The following is a 22,388-nucleotide window of genomic DNA, read 5'->3' as shown; positions in this document are numbered from 1 at the left end:
TTGTGTTGGCTAGACACTTTCTCAGTATACTGTGATTAGTACCTTTCAAAAACAGTTCAATAAGGAACAGCCAGTAAACTGGTGAAAGGCAAATGAGTGCCTAAGGCTCAATGTTATATGTTGGGAGGAAAAGCTGGCAACTGTCACACATTACTAAAAGTCTTTAGGTTAGCTTAATGCAAAAACTTGTCAGAATACGTGCCTTCAAACATCAGTGTAAGGGACCGAATTCCTGGCAGCTAGTTATGTGCCCATGCTAACCCGTGTCCACTTCTTAAATTGGCTACAGGCACGACTGTCTGATCTGGAACCAGAAGCAAGGGCTGCTGGTCTGATGATTCATGTTTTCTTTGTCGTTTTCATTTTAAACCATGCACATCCTTTCATGGTAATGGTGAAAGGATGGGCAATGTGTTTACTCCAAACTTAACAAAATCTCGATGCAATGACAAATCTGTGTGTTGAGCTGGAAAAACCAGTCCAATCCTTATACGCCCCATCTAATAACCTTTAGGGCTTGCTTCTAAAGGTTGTCCCTGGACACCTTTTGAGGTATTGTGGAAGCCAGAACTTTTTTTAACAGCACAATACAGCAGGGGGATTCAGTGTGGCTGATCTCTGTGAACACCTGCCAAAATACTCACAACCACCTTTCTTGGAAGTTTGCACTTAGTAGGTAACTTCGAGACTTTATCCTGCCCGATAAATCCTTGGAATCAGGAGCCTAGTCATTGGTCAGGACAGGGTTGTTTTCAAACTTGGCTGCTATTTTTATGCCAGCTACAGACCTGTAACGTTTTTCACTGCACCTTGCACACAGCCATCACACAATAAAACTAAACACAATTAAACTAAATTAAAAATCAACCATTTGTTGTGGTTCCTGCTACAATACAACTGGGCCCATATCTTGATGACACACACGCGGGCAGACTCACACTGTAAAATCAAAGCCAGCCCCACTGTTACAATTGGCAACGACCCTGGATTCCAATATAAGAAATGTCTTAAATCATTATCTCCTTGCAGTAAACAACTTGCACATTTTGTTCTCTCTGAAGAGCAAAGATTCTTTACAGCCATAAAGAGGCTGAACTCACAGACTCACTTCTTTAAACTGTCCATTGCAGTGCTTAATGTTTTGCTAAATACTTGTGAGACAAACCTGTTTCAGATCCACTCTAGCAGCACTTTGAAAGAGCAGTGTGTACATGTCGGCACGCATCTCGTAATGTATTGTGCAGCTCCTTCAGCAGACTTGTAATAGAGCTCTAACAGACCCAGGGGAGATTGTTAAAATAGTGCGGCAGGTTAGCTAACGCTAGCAGTGAAGTATTCCCATGTGGGGATCATCAAAAACACACCTAAGGGATTGATGGCAGTCTTTAGCTGCCTCCCAGTAGTCACACATTGGACAGATATAACTGCGAGGATGAGTCCTAGGTGGATGTGAAATACTTCACAGTGCCTGCCAGCTGCTGGTTGTCAATAGAAAGCAGAGGATATGATGGGTATGTGAGGTGAGTTGGTTGCTTGGTAAGTGGAAAGCAGTGTTGGCTTAATGGTTAAATGGGGTTTCAGGGAAATGAGTTTGGGGCAAGAAAGAAGTGATAAGCTTAAAAAAATGGAAAAAGACTGCTCAGCTGCTGCAGAGGTGTAATTTCTGTCTTATCTCTCATCATCACAGTTGAGGATCTATATTATATATATATTTCCCAATATGTAGAGCAAGTGATTACAATGGAAGAGGGAGAAGTGAGGGCGGAAAAAGCAGAAAGGTTGTCTGCATCTGCTTTTTTACCCTTTCATCAACTTCCTCACAGACTCCATGGATCTACAAGGTGTAACTAAGCACCTTCTTATCCTCCCCAGCTCCAACTCTTGATCTCCCCAGGCCCTCGGCCATCCTTCACTGGTCTTAATGACACCCGGTTATTTAATTCAGGTTACTTGGAAATTAGATTAGTGTCGATAGAGGAGGACAGCGAGACGTAGAGTGGAGCCAGAGAAAATGAGAGGGAGAAAGAGTGTCTTTGCACTTCCCTGCTTCTTCAGCTCCAGGTGCGTGTGTCTGTATTTTACAACACGTTTAATGCCATTGCACCCAGTTGCTTGTCATTGTGTCACTGATTCCGTCCTTACTACAAGAGGTCCGTAGAGGCTTCAGGAAAATGGCAACAAAGATGATGCTGATGAAAATCAGTGATGATGATGATGATGATGATGACAGGCTGTTGATGTCGATGCTTGGTAATTAGATGGCATCAACAAAATGTGGCTGATTGCTTCTTACTTCATTATGTTTGCGGCTCTTCCATTGGTCTCCACCAAACAGCAGCGTCAGACTCTGCGGGCTCGTGGAAACACTGAGTCAGCAGTGTGTGCTTGTGTGCGAGCTCTGCTCGCCTCTGTGTGAGCGCAGTCAATTGCCCTCCAGCTCTGACACAGTTCACTGAGAGGAAGCTGTGACAAGAGACTTTGTTTCAGACATATGCTCAGTGTGCCACTGTGAAAAGGGAAAGCACGCATACACACGTGGAGTGATTATTGTGTTCTGAATTGCCAAACGTTTGCATTAAAACACAGAGCTATACATAAATGCACACACTCAGCTAAATGCAAATTGTATGTGATAAGCATACACACACTCTCCCAGCAGAGATGCAAGCCGGCTACAGAAGAGCACTTGGCTGCCTAAAGCCCCTGAAGCGCATGTCAACTCCTCCCATCATCCCACATTGGGGCTCTGCATATTAACTAAACATCTGGCTGTGTCAGCACCAGTTCATCACAGCAGGGACCCCTGTGCCCACTCCCCCTTCTTTTGCCTCTGTGTCTGCGTCTGCCGAGGAAATAGAGAAAACCGTGCAAAGCACAATGTGATTCACCGTAGCCCAGTGTGTATGAGTGAGCATCAGACATGCATATTCATTTGGATTAATTATCAGGCAGAAGTTGAAATGGCTGGCTTTGACTGGACAAATATGAACAGTTTGGATGTCAAAAATAAATGCAAGCCAGCGTGCACCCACAAATGCCAAACGTCCTCACACAGGAGATGTTTACATGCTGAAATGAAACCACCCACTGGGCTACAGCAATTAATGGGCCGCTAGCAGTGCATTAACATTAAGGTTGAGTCACCCCATTTAATGCATTTATCCTCCAGGGGAAAGTGGTTTATTGTTAGCTGAAGAATGTACAAATACCTTTGATACAAACCTGATCCATTTTATATTTAGGATGTAACAGCACGCAGCATACATTAATGCATGCACTCTGCACTACAAGGCTCATCTGGCTTCTGAGGTTGATTGCTGGCCAGGTGGGAAATATCACCAAGGCTAAACAGGGCGTAAGTTTCATTAAAGCTAAGACATCGCCAAACATGTTCTATTTTATGTTAAGCATTTGTAAAGGAGGAATGTTTGTTTCATTTTGTTAGTACTCCTACTGTGGATGTACTTTTTTTAAAAACTTTTTCAGTTACTTTTTTTAATGAAATATTTTTAAATTATTTCTGACACTAACCTTGTTAAAATGCATCCTGTTTACTCAGTTCTTATTCCATATTTATACTGATACTCCTGGAGTATCACCGCATGACATACATACATATTTGTTTACCTTATCCTGGGTTATGGTGCAGCCCCTTGTTTACATCACACTGTACAGAGCCAATAGCAGAGCATGCTAAACCCAAGCTTTGCACATGCATGGATTAATGGCACATACACATACACTCATTATTCGTAACTTTTGCCATGTTTGAGGTATGAGGATGAGGAATGTAGTAGTCGAGCTCGTGACGGGCACTTCTGATCTGGCACACTTAGATTCTGGCATCTCTATAGAAATACTCTCAGTCTCTCTGGAGCTTTTTATTGTAGACGATATGGTAGAAAAGATTAGTTCAGATACATTAGTTGGCAATGACGCGTAATGTGTGTTACAGGTTGCGATCTCACTCAGACCTGGTCGTTGTCAGTTCACTAAGTTATTGTCAATGTATCCCCAGTGCAGCTTTGTAGTTTTGAGTGCAGCGCACGTAACCAATGGTTATCTTTGAAGAAAAGGGGCCTTTAGTGATTACAGTATATTGGCAGTTGGGTGTGTGAAACAGCAGTCTCCTGAAGTGCCCCATTACCTCTGATTTAAAATGTGTACAGAGCAACAGGCCAAGTAATACAGTCCCTCCTCTGACAATACCAATAGCATTCTGCTCACGGACAGGAGGGCAGCAGAGAGAGAGAGAGAGGCAGATCATGGGAGAGAAAAGAGGACTTATTCAAAAACAGACTCAAATTTTCTACCATTAATAACATTTTGGGATTAATCCATTTATTTTTATATCTGGATGTGGTCAGTGGATCAGTAAAAATAGTTCTTAGGAGTGCTGCATTAGATCCAATACAGAGAAAAAAATACTACTTCAATTGAAAACCTTTTTTTTCTATGTTCTATTTATTGAATGCAAGTGAACAACACTAATCCTTAACATTCATGCTTTCTTATTTTAACTGAAAGAGTGCGGTCACACCTGGTGACCGCACTCTTACACTCTAAGTTTAGTTTAGAGTCAAGAGAAAAAGTAACTCTCTTGGTTGTCCCAGACTTATTAATCATCCCATCTCCTGCAGCCGTACATACAGATTTATTGCCAGTCTGCAAAACACATGTTGTCACCAAAGCCCCGAGAGCTTTCGTAAGCTTGATTCACAAACAATAGCGCTCAGCAAACATTCTGCTAATCTGTGACATCAGGCTGAACTATCAGCATTTGTGTTTTTTTGATAGCCCACAGGGAGTCATGACTCATTACACACACTCACACCTTCAAAAAATAGGTTTTCTTTTGTTACATTTGTCACCTCTATTTTAAATTTGCTTTTTCATTACAAGTTTTATAAAAGTAGAATTTGACATTGTGTGTAAAGACTTCGATCCAACTAAAATTTAGAGGTGAAAAATAAAACTTTCTATTTCTTTTTTAAAAAGTTTAACTGCCCATTGCAGTAGTTTCATTAAAGAAATATTTACAGACCTGACTGTCATAGGTTATCTGTCTCCACCCAGTCTTGATCCAGAGTGATTTTGGGAAAATACGTCAACTATTAAACGATAGAGTAGGGGATATTGTGTCTTGGGTTGAGTATTTTAACCAGTTGCTTGAACTACTTCCTTTCCGCCATCTGACCACATCAGTTATGTACATTCCACCGTTTGCTCTTCTGTTCATATGGAGTGTAGCCAGCGATGCTCAGTTGAGCCATTTATTTACTTTCGGTTTGCACGTCCCTAGGCTGGTTGTGCTCGATGGTGCGTTTTTGCTTCAATTGGTGAAATAAGTTTGCTGTTTCCATCTTTAGTGGGAACAATTTTCTTGTATATTTTACAAAATGTAGTGTTTGTGTCAGAGGTTGTTGGAGTAGCTTACTTTTTATGAAAACATTATTGTAGGCTGAAATGTGGCTCTCACTCTCAGACATGCCAGGGCTTGCCTTATTGTTGTGCAGTAGGGGAGCTAGATGTGAAGCATTGCTGTAGCGTTGATATGACAAGATGACACTTTCATTTCACATAAATTAATACGGGTATTGCAGTATGGCTGTTTGGCAGGATTCAAATACAGGACTGGGGGAGACAGAACATAAACTCAAAGGGCAGTTTTAATGCTGAACTGTACAAAAGGTAGCTGATTAGGAGCAAACAATTCAAAAACTTGGAATCTCTGGGGAAACATGGAACAAGGAAACACACAACCCTGAGGGAATATGTGACAAAGTAATATAATGTAACAAGGAGAGAGGAAACAGGTGGGAACACAGCTGAGGGAAACAAATATAAAGACTCGAGAGGAAGTGACACTAAACACAAGACAATCACCAAAGTAAAACATGAAGAGAAACATAACTGAATAGGGAGACAAGATTAACTTGACAAAACTAAACAGTGGAACAAGAAAGACAAAAATACAGAGAGCTATACCCCCAGTAAAGCTATCTGTGTGGAGTTAACTGTGTTTCCTGTGTGTTTTGTTTGTTGCTTTGACCGTGCCCTCCATGACGTTTCCTACCTTCAAAGATAAATAAAATAATCAGTTGTTGTGAAACTGCAAATTTGAGGGTGGCATTGGTCCTTCCTTGGGAGCGCGGGGGGGGGGAAGTCATTTTTGTTGTGTTGCGCTTTGGTTTCCCCTAGGCCTGATGGGGGGGGGGGGGGGGACACAACAAAAATGAGACTTGGACACAATGGAAGAGGAAAGTCATTTTGCCTTTAAGTATTTTTGCTCTACAAAAAGTTTGCCAAAAGTGCTTCAGTCTTTAAACCCTGACATAAAGCATTATGACCTCAAAAGCTGATAGAGCAAACATGTTAGCAAATGATCCCTTACGTGTTCAACAGACAGACCCACATTAGCATTTGTTTGATATCATCAAGTGTTTCCTATTAGCTAACTTTCCATGTCTGTGTATTAGCCGGGTAGCCCCGTTATTAGAGCAGTTTTGCCCAAAACAGCTGCCGAAATGATGCTCAAGAGTGGTGACAGTGCATCAAAGCAAGAACGTTGCTTCGATGCACTGTCGATGCACGAGGGCGTACAGCCAGATGCGAGACTATTAAGGGACACAGCAGAGTCAGGTAATGATTCCCTGTGTGCTGGTCGCTATAAAGGACTCCTTGACTATTACACATACTCATTTGATTCATAGTTGAAATTATTGATTGGTGCTGCTTACAATACCCTTGGCTGTCAAGGATACTTTAATACTAATCTCTGTCAGCAGCCACACACATCCAGCGAAGCAAGAGTTTTGCACAGCTTCTCTAAATCCGCGTTGATTTATTATAAACATTTTCTCATTATTTTGAGAACAAACGAGAGAAGAATCACAAACAAACACGTACGAAGACTTACCCTTTCTTGTGTAACCACCTGTGTGGAGACAAGCTGCTGGCCATTACCGGGGATAAGTATCTGCTGGCAGGAGTTTAATGGTGAATTGCAGTGAATGTAATATAACCCTATATATCTGTTAGTTTACAATAAAACCTCTTTAGGTGGTAGCCATGCTTTATGCGCTGCACTGGGAGCTGAAAATACAGCTACAGTCTCCACAAAGGCCCTATTACCACAAAATGTTAATGCTCCATGTCGTTGTGCTTCCATTCAGTCACTTCAGTACAATAATTAATCAAAATAAACATACAGTGCTTGACAATAAGGCTTTTATATTCAGCACTAATCAGACAACTCATTAGGCAGTAATGAGCCGACTCTGCCTGCTCTTGTCGTGTTTGGGGGAACTTTGGCGCATGGGGAGAAGTGTTTGAGTGTGTGTTTGTGTGTTAACTCGCTGATACACATTGGCACACATGCTCCCGCATGTACACACATAAAGACGCGCGCACACATCCAGCACTCCTGTAGTCCCACTCCAATTATGGCAGCATCTCACCCGGGAAGAAGCCCACTTACGCAGCATTCACTTTATGAATAATTGATTGTTTGTGCCAGTGTTATATTTGTAAATACACGTTTGCACTCTGATTAATAGTTTTCTAGACATATTCATTTGTTGAATTTGATTAGACTCTTAAATGTATTATTTATTAGCTGCAATTGCTCTCCGGTTATTAGTCATCACAAGGGCAACAAGAAGATTTGGCATAAGGATGCATCTGCATGCAAACAGATATGCTTGCATCCATTCACAGTCACTCATATAGAAGGTGGAAGGGTGTCTGTGTGTGTGTGTGTGATTTGACACACTGAGATGCTGTGAACCCGATGACTGCCTTTAAACATGTCGTTGCATCTTTTTTAAGGCTTACAGCCGTGCTTTTTGTAACTCTAAACATAAAAGGTAATTAACCTGTCGTCGTCAGTCTTTTACACCGATCAGCGTGCCTGAGAATTAAAGCCATTTTTTCCACAGAAAAAACATCACACATGCTAACCTTAAAAACGAAACTTTTGCAGACTAGTGCGGAGAGGTTATCAAACAGGCAATGCCAGTGTAATTTGATTTCTTTTTTTTGTGCGGCTTCAAAATGTTTTCTTTATATCGCTGATAAAGGGAATGTGTAACTCTGACCTTTCGGGTGAGTTTCTATAATATGTGGGAGTTTGCATTATCGCTTGCTTTGATGAATTCTTTTCACAGCCGCAGTGAGATTCATAAAGAGCTAGGTCAAATGTGTTGCATGAGTTAAAAAAAAAACAAAAAAAAACGTAGTCCAGAAAGAATACAGGCAGAGCAATGTGTTAGTGACATATTTGAATTTATTTGCTGGAGGGCAAATGTGACACAGCACAAGATCGTCACTGTGAACGAACGCATATGCACCGTGTTGCTGCTGCTGTATTACTGTTCTTGAAATCAAAAAAGAGCCCTGGTAGAAAAATAGTCTTTTCCTGGTATTTATTTACCATTTAGTCAGTGCCTAACTACTGGCATTTAACAAAGGACATAAAAAATTTAAAACCATGCTGGCATGTCTAAATTATTGTCACAACATTTGGTGCATCAGCTTAGCTAGACACAGCCTTCAGGCAGTGTACGTTCGAGCTATTGGAGATAAGAAAAACAATGAACTTATTTTAGATTGTGAACGTGACTCCAAGTATTTTTCAGTCCATAATACAAATTATTTTAAATTCTCTATTAAGATGGTCTATATTTAATTGCTAACAAGTGACAAAAGAAGAAAACATGAATCGATCTGTCGCAATCACACAAGGTGAAACTCGTATATAGCTTTCATTTTGCTGTTGGGTTGCTGTGAATAACATGGTGCTAGTATACAAGATAGTGTGCACATAACCAGTTACAGCAGATGCACAATCTAAGCAGGTTGTAAAGTACTGTTGAAATCTTACAAATAGTGCGCATGCGTATTTTTTTCTTGATAGAATAGGCGCAGGTGTTAGTTGAAAGAGAGGCTCTGTTCTCTCCAGGCACGGTGACATTTCAGCATCCTGAAACTCATCCTGGAATTCAGCCAAAATGATTGTTTTTCACTGTGAGATACTGAGCTGTTGTTGGAAAAGTCCTACACAAAAGACACCTAGGTATTAAATTCTGCCAAGTGTTTTGAGGTAATCTGCCCGGCTATGATACGCTTCTCAGGGCAAACTTGTTGCAAACATGGTTGATTAACATCTTCCCAACTGTACAATTAACTGTTGCATTATTGAAATGCACAGTTTGGCGATCTCAGCAATCTGGCGTTCTCAGCTTCAGTCTGTAAAGCGATCGAGTGAGAACAGTTGTGTAGTTTTGCGGAGCCGCGAATGGAATGCATGCTGAAGTCTCCAGGAAGAAATCGTTGCCGTTGTACTTTTGCTGAAAACCTTGAAACCTGTTGCAAAGAGGTTGTGGGCAAATCCCCAACAGCACAGTGGGGCAGGTTGTCTCACAAAACTGACAGACACGGCGCATCATTGTGACTGTACACACGTGTGTACGCCAGTGTGTATTACTCTGCTCCTAGGGAGTGCTAGCAGGCCAACTGAAGACGGAAGGAAAAGCAGCACTGCTCTGCACCATATGCCAAATATGAGACTGCCTGCCAATTTGTGGGGGATACTGGCAAGTGCTAGCAAGGCTGAATTCTTGACAGAGGGAGATGAATAATTGAACATGTGCGAAGCGAAGTTCTGTTGGGATGGAGTGGGGTGCCTTTATACATGGAGAAAGGGAATGGAGACAGTCAGACCGTCTACAAGCAAAGCTCTCATTTAGATATTGATGTGTTTTTTTTTCTTCTTTTTTTGTAAACATGTCAAAAAGTTGCAGAGATTTTAGATGGACTTGAATGGATTTATGGAGAGATGTGAAAGAGGAATAAAGCACAGCTCATTGGAATCTGTGTATTGTGATCATATAAAGCAAAACCAAAGCTAACATGTTAGTGTTACAGTCTCACTGAAAACACACAAAAATACATACATTAAAAAAAAAAACACATGAGAAATCCTTGTAACTTCATCAATGTGTTTCGGGTTTTAATAATTTAGCAGACACACTACTGCCGAACAGCTCCAAGTATATTCAGCAGTTGAACAAACCTATAGGCTCTCATACTTTCCAGACCTCATTCCTTGTAAATTACTAATGGAGTGAAGGACCAGAAGAAAATATTTTATCTTATATGCTTAAGCTGTATACATTACAGCCTTGTACATCATTTCAAGGTTTCGTGTTAAAAATGGGAACAAATTGCAATAAATTTTACTTTGGAAGACATTAAATAACAGCTGCATTCAACAGCTGGTTTAGACTAAGTGTGAAAAATGCATCCTGGCAGGTTTCAAGAGGTGGTTACATTTAGGATGTGAGCCCTGTACCGTATGTTGTGTCCTACTGTTTAATATGGCGCCATCATTACAGGAAGTATGTTGTCTGGGCATTTTTTTTGCACAGGGGGAGGGTTCACATTTGTTTTCAAATGATCCTTTAGGGAGATGTGACAACATAGATCTACCTTAGGCTTCAGTAATAAAGGCCTTCAGGCTGGTCTATGCATTTTTGATTGAGGGAAAAATATGTATTCTCTAACCAGTTGGTGAATGGTTAATGACGGTTGCTGTAAAAGTTGCGCCTTGTCTCTGAAACCAACATGTTTCCAAAAGCTGCAACTTTTGCTGTTAAGTGTTCTCCCATTCTGGTTTGGTCACCTTCTTTCTTTTTATTCTTTGTATAGATAGATGGATAGATAATATTAGTCATTGTGTGTGAGATGTTCTTAAAGCTGGAATGAAGAAACCAGTTGTATCTCAGAATATTCAGCTTTAAGGCTCTCCAAATTAAAATTGTAAGCCAGGAATGCAAATTTGAGCTTTGGCGATCAAATCTCTCTAAGAAACCCCGCTTGAGGACACCAGGAGGGGAGACAACTGTGAGGGAAAACAACAGGAGCCTCCATGGCTGTTTCTAGTCTATCTGTCACCAGGTGCCAGCGTCTGAATAAACATTGCCCACAATGACATCGCGTAAATGTTTGTAATGTGAATATTCAGTGTTCTGTAATTTCCCTGTGTTTCATTGAGTGAACACAAGAACAACATAAACATCACAACAAGCATTTGAAGATAATGATGAATCCCACTGCTTGAGGCAATGACAAGAGGTATAAGAAAGAAAACAAACTGTATTCTGGGTAAATGGTGCTGCCTGGATAATAGACAGAGACAAATGTGAGAGACTACGCAGTTGTGACAGCAAATTTTCTCCAATAGTAGCCTTACGTTCTGTATATGTCACTGTCCGGCTATTGCCTGTGACTTTCCATTAATCCTGAGAAATTGATCTGTTTTGTTCTCTTGTTTAACTGTGACTTTGCAATGCCACTTTTACTGAAACCTATTATGTTCTAATCATCGTCTCCTCTCTCTTTTCCCCATGCCCTTTTTCTTCCCTCTCTTTCTCTCTTGCTGACAGATACCACCCTGTCCAGTGAACGTGGTAAGTACTGCAGCCGCACGCTCCCGTGATTTTGAGCCATCTGTGCGTGGACTCCGCCAGCGACAGAGCAGTGGCTGTTTGCGTTAATGTGGAAGGAACCATTCTCAGATGTTAGTCTCAGTGGGGGAGCGACGAGCCATAAACATCATTTGCATCACCGGGAAGCTATTCTCCATCACATTGCATGTTACAGCAAATGTTGAAAGGAGGAGAGAAACATCAAGAGAAAGCAATTATGAAAGCAGCATCCTCAGACCCATGTGGCCTATCACACTTTGAATTTTGCATATTTTCCCTGCATGCATTTTGCCTCGACCTACTTAGTCAATTTACCCCCTTTTGACTCCAATAGTACTCAATAAGGAGCCAATAAGGAGCATCTTTTTTACTTTGTGTCCTTCCAGCTATAGTGGAACTCATCTCCATGTAGGTGAAATAGAAGTGGATAGAATTCCCCGCTGTGCCATTATTAATGTCTTCCTGTAAAATATCTTGGCTCTTTATCAAATCGGCTGAACATCTGAGTCTATCTGCAGTACTAGCTTTGTTTATGTTTTATACATATATATATATTTATGTGCTTTCTGGCGTTATATCCAGTTTTGGGTCACCTGTGTCGGCCACTTGTCTTCTCTAACATTGCTTTCTATGCTCATTAGACGTTCCCGCTGTTCATGTGTGAGTACAGTGCTAATACAAGAAGTCATCATGTCGCATTTGCTTTCCAGCGTATCATTTATAACTTGAAAATGTTGAGCCAAAGCCGTGCAGTGACATCACGCGATATAGACACAACTACTGTGTTAGGTCTTTGAAACATCAAAGTGGCAGGAGGGAAGAGAACTTGCAAAGTTGTGGTTCTGATCAAGCACTTTAGGTTTATTTTTGTGTGCCTGGTTAACCTCTATTTGCTGGTGGAGGAGACGATGATATGAAGCACAGAGAAGATTGTGTGATCAATTTTTCATTGCCAAGCTAGCAACGGTGCGGTGCTTTTTTTTGTTTTTTCTTCCCCCAATCCAGTTAGGCCTGAACAAAGAGCGGGGAATAAGAAGTCACAATGGGCAAAGATTTGTATTCATTCTGAGCGTAATACTTGATGTTGACCTCATCCCTCTCTTAACCGCCCTGCCGCTTTTACATTAAAACAAACGCACAGGTTCTCTCCTCTTCTGCACCTACACTTTTCTTTTCCGTACTGCTGAGTGGTCGCATAATGTGAATGATAGTTCACAATGAAACACCCCCAAAAATAATAAGTAAAAGGGAAGTAATGAATGGATTACAAAGCAGCTGAGAGAGTGAGAGAGGAAGCAGTCTTAGGGCAAGGTCTGTGTGCCCTTGGAACCTTTATGAAGTGCAGTCAGCAGAAAGCCAGCCAGCAGATTGCTTATCACTCAGCAAAGAATACATCATTCAAACCATTCAGTTGTGGTTTTCATATAGGTGTGATTTTGGATGAACACAAACACGTAACATGTAACTGCAGTGCGAAGTCATACTTGAGCTCCATCCTTGTGCCTACCTGTGCTTAACAAGCTCGCTCTGTGTCGCTAGCAGGGGTGGGGCATGTTTTTAGTCATCTGATAGGCTTCCTCAACATCAAGTGCCTGCTCGCACATCCTCTTCTAACTTAATTGGCTGTACCTGAGGCGGGAGGGCAAGGTGTAATTGTGATAAGAGAAAACGCTGTGCTCGGCTGGTTTTAGTGCCCTTATCTATAATCTCCAGATTGATTATGGTTTTTCTGCCGCCCGTGCAAATTGTTCATCCCAATAAACTGCACTGGAAGCCACCTTAACTCTGTCATGTCCAGAGCAAGACACACTTGTATAAGGTTAGAATATATATTAATCCGGAACTTTCAAGTAATCTCTTTTAGTTGTGTGTGTAGTTTTTTTTCAGGTATCAGGATTTTCTTGGCCAAATACACAAGGCTATATTTCCCTGTTCGCCTTAAGAAATCAATGTTTTTCTTTTCTAAGGAGTTCAAATTAAATTTAAATTGAGAAGACTTGATTGTCTTTTTAAACAGAAAGCAGCGTATTATTTTCCCTGTTTTGTTAAAGGATCAAAACAAAATCAAGATATAATTGAATATGTGGACTTTAACTTTGCTGATTAGCGGATTTCTTTTCCCATGGGACAGAGCCAGGCTACCTTTCAACCCATGTTTTCTGCAAAAAAGTTTCTTGTTAATGTAAAAACTCTATATTTTTATTCGTGGTCTCTGCAGATCATCCAGTTTACAAAACCAGACATTAGACATCAGTGACATTGGCCTAAAGACCCATCCATAAGCTGCTAACCAGTTGGTGAGAAAAAAAGTGTATTCTATAAACACTTGGAGAGTGGAGACTAAAGATGTCACTACTTGAACTGATAGCAAAAGAGTGCTGCGCCAAAAACCTCCTTGTGACTGCATTTGCTGGCTAGCAGATTTCCGTGGTTACCTGTAGCTTTCATAGAAGACATCGGTTTGTCTGCAAACACTTGTTAATTAAATAATTAAGTAAAATTTGACAGCAGCCATCTTTAAAGCTGAAGTCGTGCCTTGCTGCTTAAACCAACATGTTTCGGACTTACCTACTTTCAAGGTGAACAGTCTCCATTTCTGGTTTGCATCGCACTCTTCATAGTTTCACTACCACTTAGAGACTAGTTGGTGAGTCTTTGCATCATCAATCCAGACTAGGGGCGATAAGGGAAACCTGTGGGTGACCAAAACAATCACAAGAGGTTTTCGCTACAGCACTTTATACCTCATTGTGGTCAATTGCACATTTTGGGGAATGTATGCGTTTTCCCCTAGCAGCCGGTGATACCAGGGAGTCGCTGATCAGTCTCTAGGCTGACATGAATGGTGCTTTAGCAACTGATTTCAAAATGACTGCCAGTGTCCACCAGCAACCACTCAAAACCAGTCAGCAGATACTTATTTTTCCCCTAGTGACTGGTGGTTGCCAGCCTGCCGCTAAGCTTGCGTGACTGTAGCCTTAGCATATTTCAAAGAATGATTTCAAATTTGCTTCAAGCCAACTGTCTTCTGATTGTCTGCCTCTAACAAGTCTGCCTTTTTAAAACCTTCCCTTATTTGGAAGTATGAAATGTGTATATCTTGCTTCTTTAACATGCTTACTGTTCTTAAATTGGCTTCTAAAATACTGGTGAAGTTACACTGGCATGTTACCTTTATTACGGTTTGTTTTAAAGCAGATGAACAGTCTTTAAACTCTTCACGTTTGATGTGATCTAACCAAAAAGCAGAGAAAACCAAGTGAAAAACATGGGAGGAAGAGCAGTTTATCAGAGAGACCACTATCATCTCTTTAGCTAACCCTTGGGAAACAAGCAAGCCTAATTAATTCCCAAAGTTAAACTACAGTTTCTTCCTTTTTTTAAAATGGAAAGTGACTACATATGTATCCGATGTGCCTATTGAAGTCCTTTGTGTATCGTTCCCGTCTCTCCCTCACCCTTTTTCACTGGTTTTGAGTGGTGGTTGGGGCTGAAAGAGCACCTAATGGGCTGCGAAATGTCTCCAAAGCTAGAGCAACAACGGGAGCTAATGTCTCAAAGCTCTTCTGAAACATCACAAACAGTGAAGAACCCTGACAGTGCAGAGAAGAAAGGGGGGCATCCCTGGTTTCCTCTAATGTGTCAGAGAGGCCATTTTTGCCAGCCTAATTGTAGTGAAGCCTTCTAGTGGCTTTGGCGAAATGGCGCAATTACCTACTGGAAAGGATTGGACTCCACTGTTGGCTGCACATTGTAGTGTCTCTTTTTGCCATGAAATGCAAGATCCCAGTTGTAGCTGCTCTGACATTTGCTAGTTCAATCTTGCAACTGTGTTTAGTAGGCGAAATTCAAGACTCTGTTACCGACGGGCCGCTGTGAAATCCTACAGTGTGCTGTTTTACTGAGACAGGCTGATTTACCTGCATGTAACCTGAGAGCCACTGCTTTGTAACCTAAGGGATGCAGTTTCACAACTTTCCTTAATTGCGTTAATTGGAACATGTGTTTATTTAAATGGAAGCATATTTAATGACATGCCGAGCTTGTACGGGTTTTATTGTATAAAAGATGTGATGTTAGAAAAGACCTTGATGCGTTATCCTAAGTAATAAATGCCTGTATCGAGGAGAAGCTTGGTTGAATGCAATTCTTGATCATTCACAAGTATTTTCTCTTAAATGTGGTGAAGCGTGCAGCCCCTTCTGCTTCTCTTCCCCCCTCAGTACCAATTAAAGCTGTTTTTCTGCAGCAGATCTTGAGCTGATGAAGACAGCCACTAAGAGCTCTTGAAGTAAAGTCACACAGGGCCTGTATGGCAGATGGTTTGTGCAAGAGTATGTGCAAAGAGAGAAAGCAGCAGAGAAGGAAACAAACAAGCATAAAAATGGCAGCCTGTCTCCATCGAGAATTTCCTATTTTCTACCCAATTTAAGACATAGCATTTCCAAATTTTCAAACTTTTCCTCAAAACTGCTGTCAGACCTGCAGGAGTCCAGGGAAAACATAAGATCCCGTTCTATGGAGAATTGTTGCACGCCATCTTCTAAAAACTATCGAGACAACTCAAGTATTTCTCAGCTGAAAAAAAAGAAAGAAAGAAAGAAAAGAAAAGAAAAAAGCAAGATAAAAAGAAAGTGCTGGGAGCTGCTTGATCTTGTGGCTTTGACCAGCTCTCCCAGCTGAATGGAAACTAGCTTTGCTCTGGCCTTTTGCTACAAAGGCGGAGACGGCAGAGACTCAAGGCACAGAGGACACTGCCTAATGGCTACAAGTCCGCCTTTCCCCACTGGATTACATGTTTCAAAAAGATAAGGCTTGATCAGTATTTTTATGGAGAAAAAGCCTCTTTTTGTGATGCAGATGAGAGAAGACAGGAAACTTGCTGGAACCAATGGGTCTAAGGCTATGTGCTGAGGTTCAGAGCACACAAAGGAGGAAAAATAGATCACACACACAATACTTTTCTCCAGGGTCAGACCACTTTACTGTGCAGTGTGTCTATTTTTATAGCCACATGTGTTTGTGTTGTAAGAGCACATGTTAAAATAGCCAGTGAACGTTGTCGCTCTTTTGCCGTAGAATCATTTCTATTTCTGCACCTGCTCGCATCTGCGCCTCTGTTAATGTCTGCCGTCGCGTATACTTGACCAATTAGTTCACACTTCATTTTAACATCCAGTCTGAGACTAATGAAGCCACATTTCCTGGGGTTAATTATACCAACATTATGTGATATTATGGGGAACAGGAAATGGCAAAGCACGCTTTAATATCTCCCCCTTTCATCATCACCTCCCACTGTGGGAGACTTTCCCCTCTCCATCTCTCCCTCCATCCCTTTATCTTTCTCTACCCTCTTCTCTGCTTGGTACTTTTGAGGCACATCCCGCTTTTCTCTCAGCCACGAGGCTGAATGGCACAGTAGCATTAAGAGTCTGTGAGACAAGACTGGTCAGGGCAAATCCCTACACAAATTAGAGTGGAGAGACCATTATTAAAGCCAATTGCCGATGCCTGCTACCAGCAGTTAGGTTACGCTGTTTCTTGAAATAAAAGGGGAGCAGTTTTTATTCCCTCCCCGCTCCACCTTTTTTTTTCTTTCCCCCCTCCCTGGCAGAGTTGCACGATGGAACTGTGTCATTCAAGATCTGGGTTAGAATTATAATGTGCTACGGAGCTGACATTCGCATGAGGCCTGGACCTCAAAGAGGCACGCTCATGATTGGCACCCGGGCTTGCGCAAAGAGCATTAGTTTTTCGTTTCGGAAAAAATAAAAGTCCTAATATTTTGCTACACATTTTACCTCAGACACTCAGGTTCGGAAAGACACACAAAATACTCGAGTTTGCTTTCATGTGACGTATACTGAGGTGATTGCTGTGGCTGGCTTTTAACTCTTGCATTTGGTGCTTTTCTCTGTCAAACGGGTATTTCAGCGAGAACGATTTGCCTGTCAATCACAACTGTATCTCAGTATTCCTTACTTTCCTGCTCTGAGGATGCACTGAATCTGCGCACGCGGGTGTTGCAAATGAGTGTGCATGCTGCGTTCATGCTTGTGGGTTTCTGTGTGTGTGCGTGTCTGGGTTAGATGGGGTGTGCATGTGTGTATACATGCCAGGAATTTTATAAGTACTAATCTGTCACTTCTATAAGATTACTGCTGGAGCTGACTTCATGCAGAGAATGTCAACATGCCAGCTGACAGAACCTGCTGAGTTCCTGTTTCCTTGATGTTTATTGTAGCTGCACTTCCCTCTATGTTACCAAATTACTTTAATCGACCTTAACTTGACACGTTAATATCATTTTAATTCTTTTTTGCTCTGTTCCGCACTGCTTTACTGGGTTTTTTTCCCCCATTTAGTGGCAAATTTGGTATGTAGAGCACATCCAGTCTCACTGGATGTTAACGACATAACATTGTCGTGTAATTATTGCTCATCTGCACTTGAAAGTAGACGCCATTTAAAGCGATAGAATTCATCAGTAATGTTGCCACAGTTAAGCACATTACACTTTTGTTAACGTGAATATATGCTTTTAGTGTACTAATCTTACTAAATGTTTAATGTATCCATTTTGTTACAATAGAACGGCCACCACAGAGAAGATGTTCCTCTTTTAATCTTGAGGGTGTAGACACTGAAATAGCTCCAGGACTACAATGTACTGGAATGCAAAGTATTACCACTTCTCTTCTTTTTTTTTAACAGAGACAGAGCAAGAACTGTGAAACACTCTGTAAAGTATTCTCCCTGGAAAAGAAAAATGAAACTGGTGTTTTCTCTGAAGTATGGAGAGGCGTCTGTTTTTTCTCACCTATGACAAATTCAAATTTCCTTTGCTCCCTTGTCACATAACTGTCAAGATCACTGTGCTCTTACAATTTTCTCCCTGATCATCCAAAAGAGCACATTTACTATCCAGCTGCGAGCCAGGCACTCAGAGTAGTAAATGGCCATTGACATTTTAAGCATAGATGAATTAGGCCCAAACATCAGCTTCTATTGTTTTGGCTTCTCATAGATCCCCATTGGCCGTCTTTTAAAACCATCCCTGGATGGAGCAGTTTGTTCAGGAGGAGGCAGGGAGCTGTGTGACACAAAATGCAGTTTTTGTGATGAGCACCTGTGTAATGTTGTTGTATTTAAGCCACTATCTTGCTATTTAGCCCCATTCTGTGTGTGTCTGATGGAACTCTGTGGATGCCAGTGCAACTTTTAGGATGTTCACACTGATGCAACTGCGTCAGATGCCTTGACAGCTCCGAGATGGGTTGTCATGCAGTACGGCTGTGCAATTAATTGAATTTTAATTATTTTCAAATACGATTTTGGCTCCCCACAATTAAATGAGCATGATTGAGTGATATTTAAAATGGGTGTTCTGCCATTAGAATGCAAAGCAAAAGCAGCGCGCTTGCATGTGTCATTCACAACTGTTCCCTGCAGCGACCAGCTTGAAATTTCCTGGGCTGGTCTAGACGGGTAACATTATGTTAAACAAAACTGAAATGTCTGGAAGAGCAGAAGGTTAAGAGCTTGTGCCGTCATAATCGGTTGTTTGGAAATCCTTCGGGTTTAGGGCAAGTGATGTTAACTAAGATGAAATCAAATGCAAAGAGTGCTGCAGATTTGTCTCTGTGCTGCAAAGCTATAAACCTAACGTATTCTAACATATGAAAATACACCACAAGCTGCAGCATAATTAATGCATGAAGGCCAAGAAAAACATTGCAATGACTGCTAACGCAAATCATCCAAAATCATCTCAGAAGTACATAAAAGTGAGCTTGTGCAGTGCATCTGTGTATCCATCTAGAGCATAAAGCTGCTCTTAAACCAGAGCTGTCGCTTTTCATTTGGACAAAGATAAGTGTCCACTAAGCATCGTGACTAGTGATGGTTTTTGGGAAATGGTAATGGACAAATAACATGTTGGGTACTTTACTTGCGGGTACTGGGAATGCAGTGAAAGACATTACATTTGCCTCTAAATGATGTGCTTAGATCAGGTGAATATACACACACACATAATTATTTGTACGCGAAGATGATTCGATTAACAGGAACAATAACAGTCTAAAAGTGAATCATATGTCCCGTGGATTTAATTTCTGTTAAGTTTTGGTCCAGTTTTTCTTTCATCATTTATATTTTTCATGTTTCTTCTATGAGATGCACCGATTTAGGTGACTAGTGAGGACCAATTTTGTTGTTTGTTTTGATGCAAAGATTTGTACAATAGCAGGAATGTAGCAGCATATGGATGTTAAAGCAGTGTTATGTTTATGTGACAACAAAAACACTTTTGTCACTAAAACCAGAGAACAATGATAACAAATCATTCTGATCTCAGTATTGATCAGAACCCTTGTACAGCCCTTTCATGCAAGCCCTTTGACTTCTAACATCATACCTGCCTGATCTGAACTGTAGCGCCAGCATTAGATCTGTAAATGGTAAAACCTTCCACATACATTGGCTTATGATCCAATACATCCAAAACTAATATTGGCATCATTTTATGTTTATGTTTTATGCCAACACTGTTGCCTGTGATGATGAAACATAAGTACTAGTGTTTGTGAAGTAGGTATAACTGTGGGTTGTGATATGTAAAAAGGGACCACATATTTCCCAGGAAAATTGTATTTGCCACCCGCAGCTACCATAGAGTGTGTGGTATAAAAGATAGATAGGATTATTTTTAAAAGCCTTGGTGTAAGTATTTCAGTCAGTGCCATCAGGGTTTATTGAAATGTCAAGAGTGGTGGATCTGACGCCAAAAATACTGCACCACCATAGACTCGCAATTCACAAGTTAGCCACATCCTTAAATTATTAAACTAGCAAGTGAAATGAAACCATAAACCCCATTAGGAGGTACTGGAGTCAAGAGGCAACATACATAAAGGTGTAATGTGCTCGATTTTATTTTTTCTACTTTTACCTTGCACACTAAATTGCACTAATCAGGAACACAGCCATGTGGTGGTTCCTTCTGTGTAAATGTTGTCTCTGTTTGCAATTCAATACTGCAACTCTACACTGGGTAGTTACTGTCAATAAGCGACTCAAGGTAAAGTGACAAGGTGGGAATTGAAAACTAGAAATTGCCCTGAATCGAAGAGAATTTCTTTAGAAATAAACAAACAAAAACACAAACTCCAAAAGAGCATTGGTGTGAGCTGAGAAAGACACTAAACAAGGAGGCCAGCTTTTATAGATGAAAGGCCCAGGTGAGATGTATTAGCTGATGGCTCTCCCAGGCCGGCTAATTCTCCTCACACACACACACACACACACACACACACACACACACACACACACACACACACACACACCATCTGAGCAGCGAGGTTCCACTTTGACACCTACAAACAAGCCAAATCGATCTGATTCACCAGCTTCAAACTCGAGACCGACTTAGTGTAGAATTACATGTGAATCGTCCATGAGGTTATAGTCTTTGTTATATTAAACTTCCTTTAGCATCCCCAGTTAAATAAAAACTAGTGAAATGCTGCACATGAAACTAACCTGTCCTCCATAACTTGTAGTTATGTTAAAATTGGGCAAGTTGGACTTTTTTCTTCTTGACTTACCCAAAATGAACCTGTTTTGACATTTCCTTGTCGTCACCGTTTTCCTTGCCTTATCATACCAGTGCCCGAATGCATTTTGAATTGATTGAACTGTTTCGCCCTCTTGATATTTTTCATGTTAGAGCCAGAGGAAAGACAGCTTATTGCTGGATCAACCTTTCCAAACAGCACCTGTACAAACTGTTTTTTTTTTTTCTTCAACCCACTCTTTTCCAGCTCCATCCATCTCAAATGCACCCTCTGTAGATTAGCTCTGCACAGCGCTGGTGGAAGAATGAAGCCAGCTAGAATCAAACATTAATCAGCTGCTGTTTTATAAGACAGAGGGAGCCTGCTCTCCCTGGGTCCCCCCCTCCTTCTTGCCCTTAGCCTGCCCTACCACCAAATGTTAATGTGACTGCCATTACTCATTTATGAGCTGCTCCCTGCTCACTGCCCAGGGCTTGGTGTCCAGGTCCAGGCTTGCTTGCGGGTGCACACTGCAGGTGGACAGCTGTGCCAGGGCATTCAGAAGCAGCAAGGCCAGGTCTGTTTTTAAAAAGAACTGGCCTGGAAGGTGGAGCTTTTTTGGTTTGTGTTCAGCTGTCTGAAATAGGGTTGGAGAGGTAGTAGGCTTCGAATGTGATGTTGTACTTACAGAAAATAATAGGAGGAGTGAGAACACAACATTTAGAAAAACAAAGCAGTCATCAGGACTGAGAGGAGCACTTACTCACGTAAGATCAAACCCAAACTGTCCAATTTTTATTCAGTAAATGGGCGATATAATGTGATGTATTCACATTTTGCCTGTTGTAGCTGGACATAAATCTTGCAAAATTGCCTTCGTGGTGAGACTAAGTACCTCACTATGCGCAGACAGGCAGCGTTGAACAGTTAGAGCTGAGTGCTGGTTCTTCGTATCCAGGACACAGAGCGCAGCAGGAGTCATCCTTATTCTTAGTATAGTGACATCAATAAAGGAGAGAACCTCTGCAAAGTGAGACACGCAGACACTCGGTCCTGACGGTGTGCAACGGGGTTGCTTTCAGTGTCATGTTGTGAGGCAGAAATTAATGAAGGAGGGAAGTATGGGTTGTACACGTGTCGAGACCTGTTACAGTATACAGTATGTGTGCGAGGAGAGATAGAAGATAAAGTTAAAGCACTTCTAACACAGTGTGTCACAAGCAAGCAGTGCTTTTCTCGAAGCTGACAGTGACAGTTTGGTACAGTATCTTGCACAAGAGGGCAAGGACAGACGCACCGCAGTGTTGTTGCCAAGGCTGGGTAGGCTTTCTGTGTTCCT

The 22,388-nt window shown here is 41.4% G+C and overlaps 1 protein-coding gene across 2 annotated transcripts in view; it reads left to right on the top strand.

Annotated features, from left to right (window-relative positions):
• The window catches only part of cdh4 (cadherin 4, type 1, R-cadherin (retinal)), a 207,712-nt gene that overhangs the window by 70,672 nt on the left and 114,652 nt on the right, over positions 1-22,388 (top strand). For both annotated transcript variants that reach the window (XM_013269909.2, XM_005450214.3), the window contains exon 3: positions 11,448-11,471. In XM_013269909.2, coding sequence (XP_013125363.1) covers positions 11,448-11,471 — 24 coding nt within the window. The remainder of the gene's footprint in view (positions 1-11,447; positions 11,472-22,388) is intronic.

This window comes from Oreochromis niloticus, linkage group LG5 (genome assembly GCF_001858045.2).
Source record: "Oreochromis niloticus isolate F11D_XX linkage group LG5, O_niloticus_UMD_NMBU, whole genome shotgun sequence".
NCBI classification, from domain to species: Eukaryota; Metazoa; Chordata; class Actinopteri; order Cichliformes; family Cichlidae; genus Oreochromis; species Oreochromis niloticus.
This window is presented reverse-complemented; position numbering and strand designations above follow the sequence as displayed.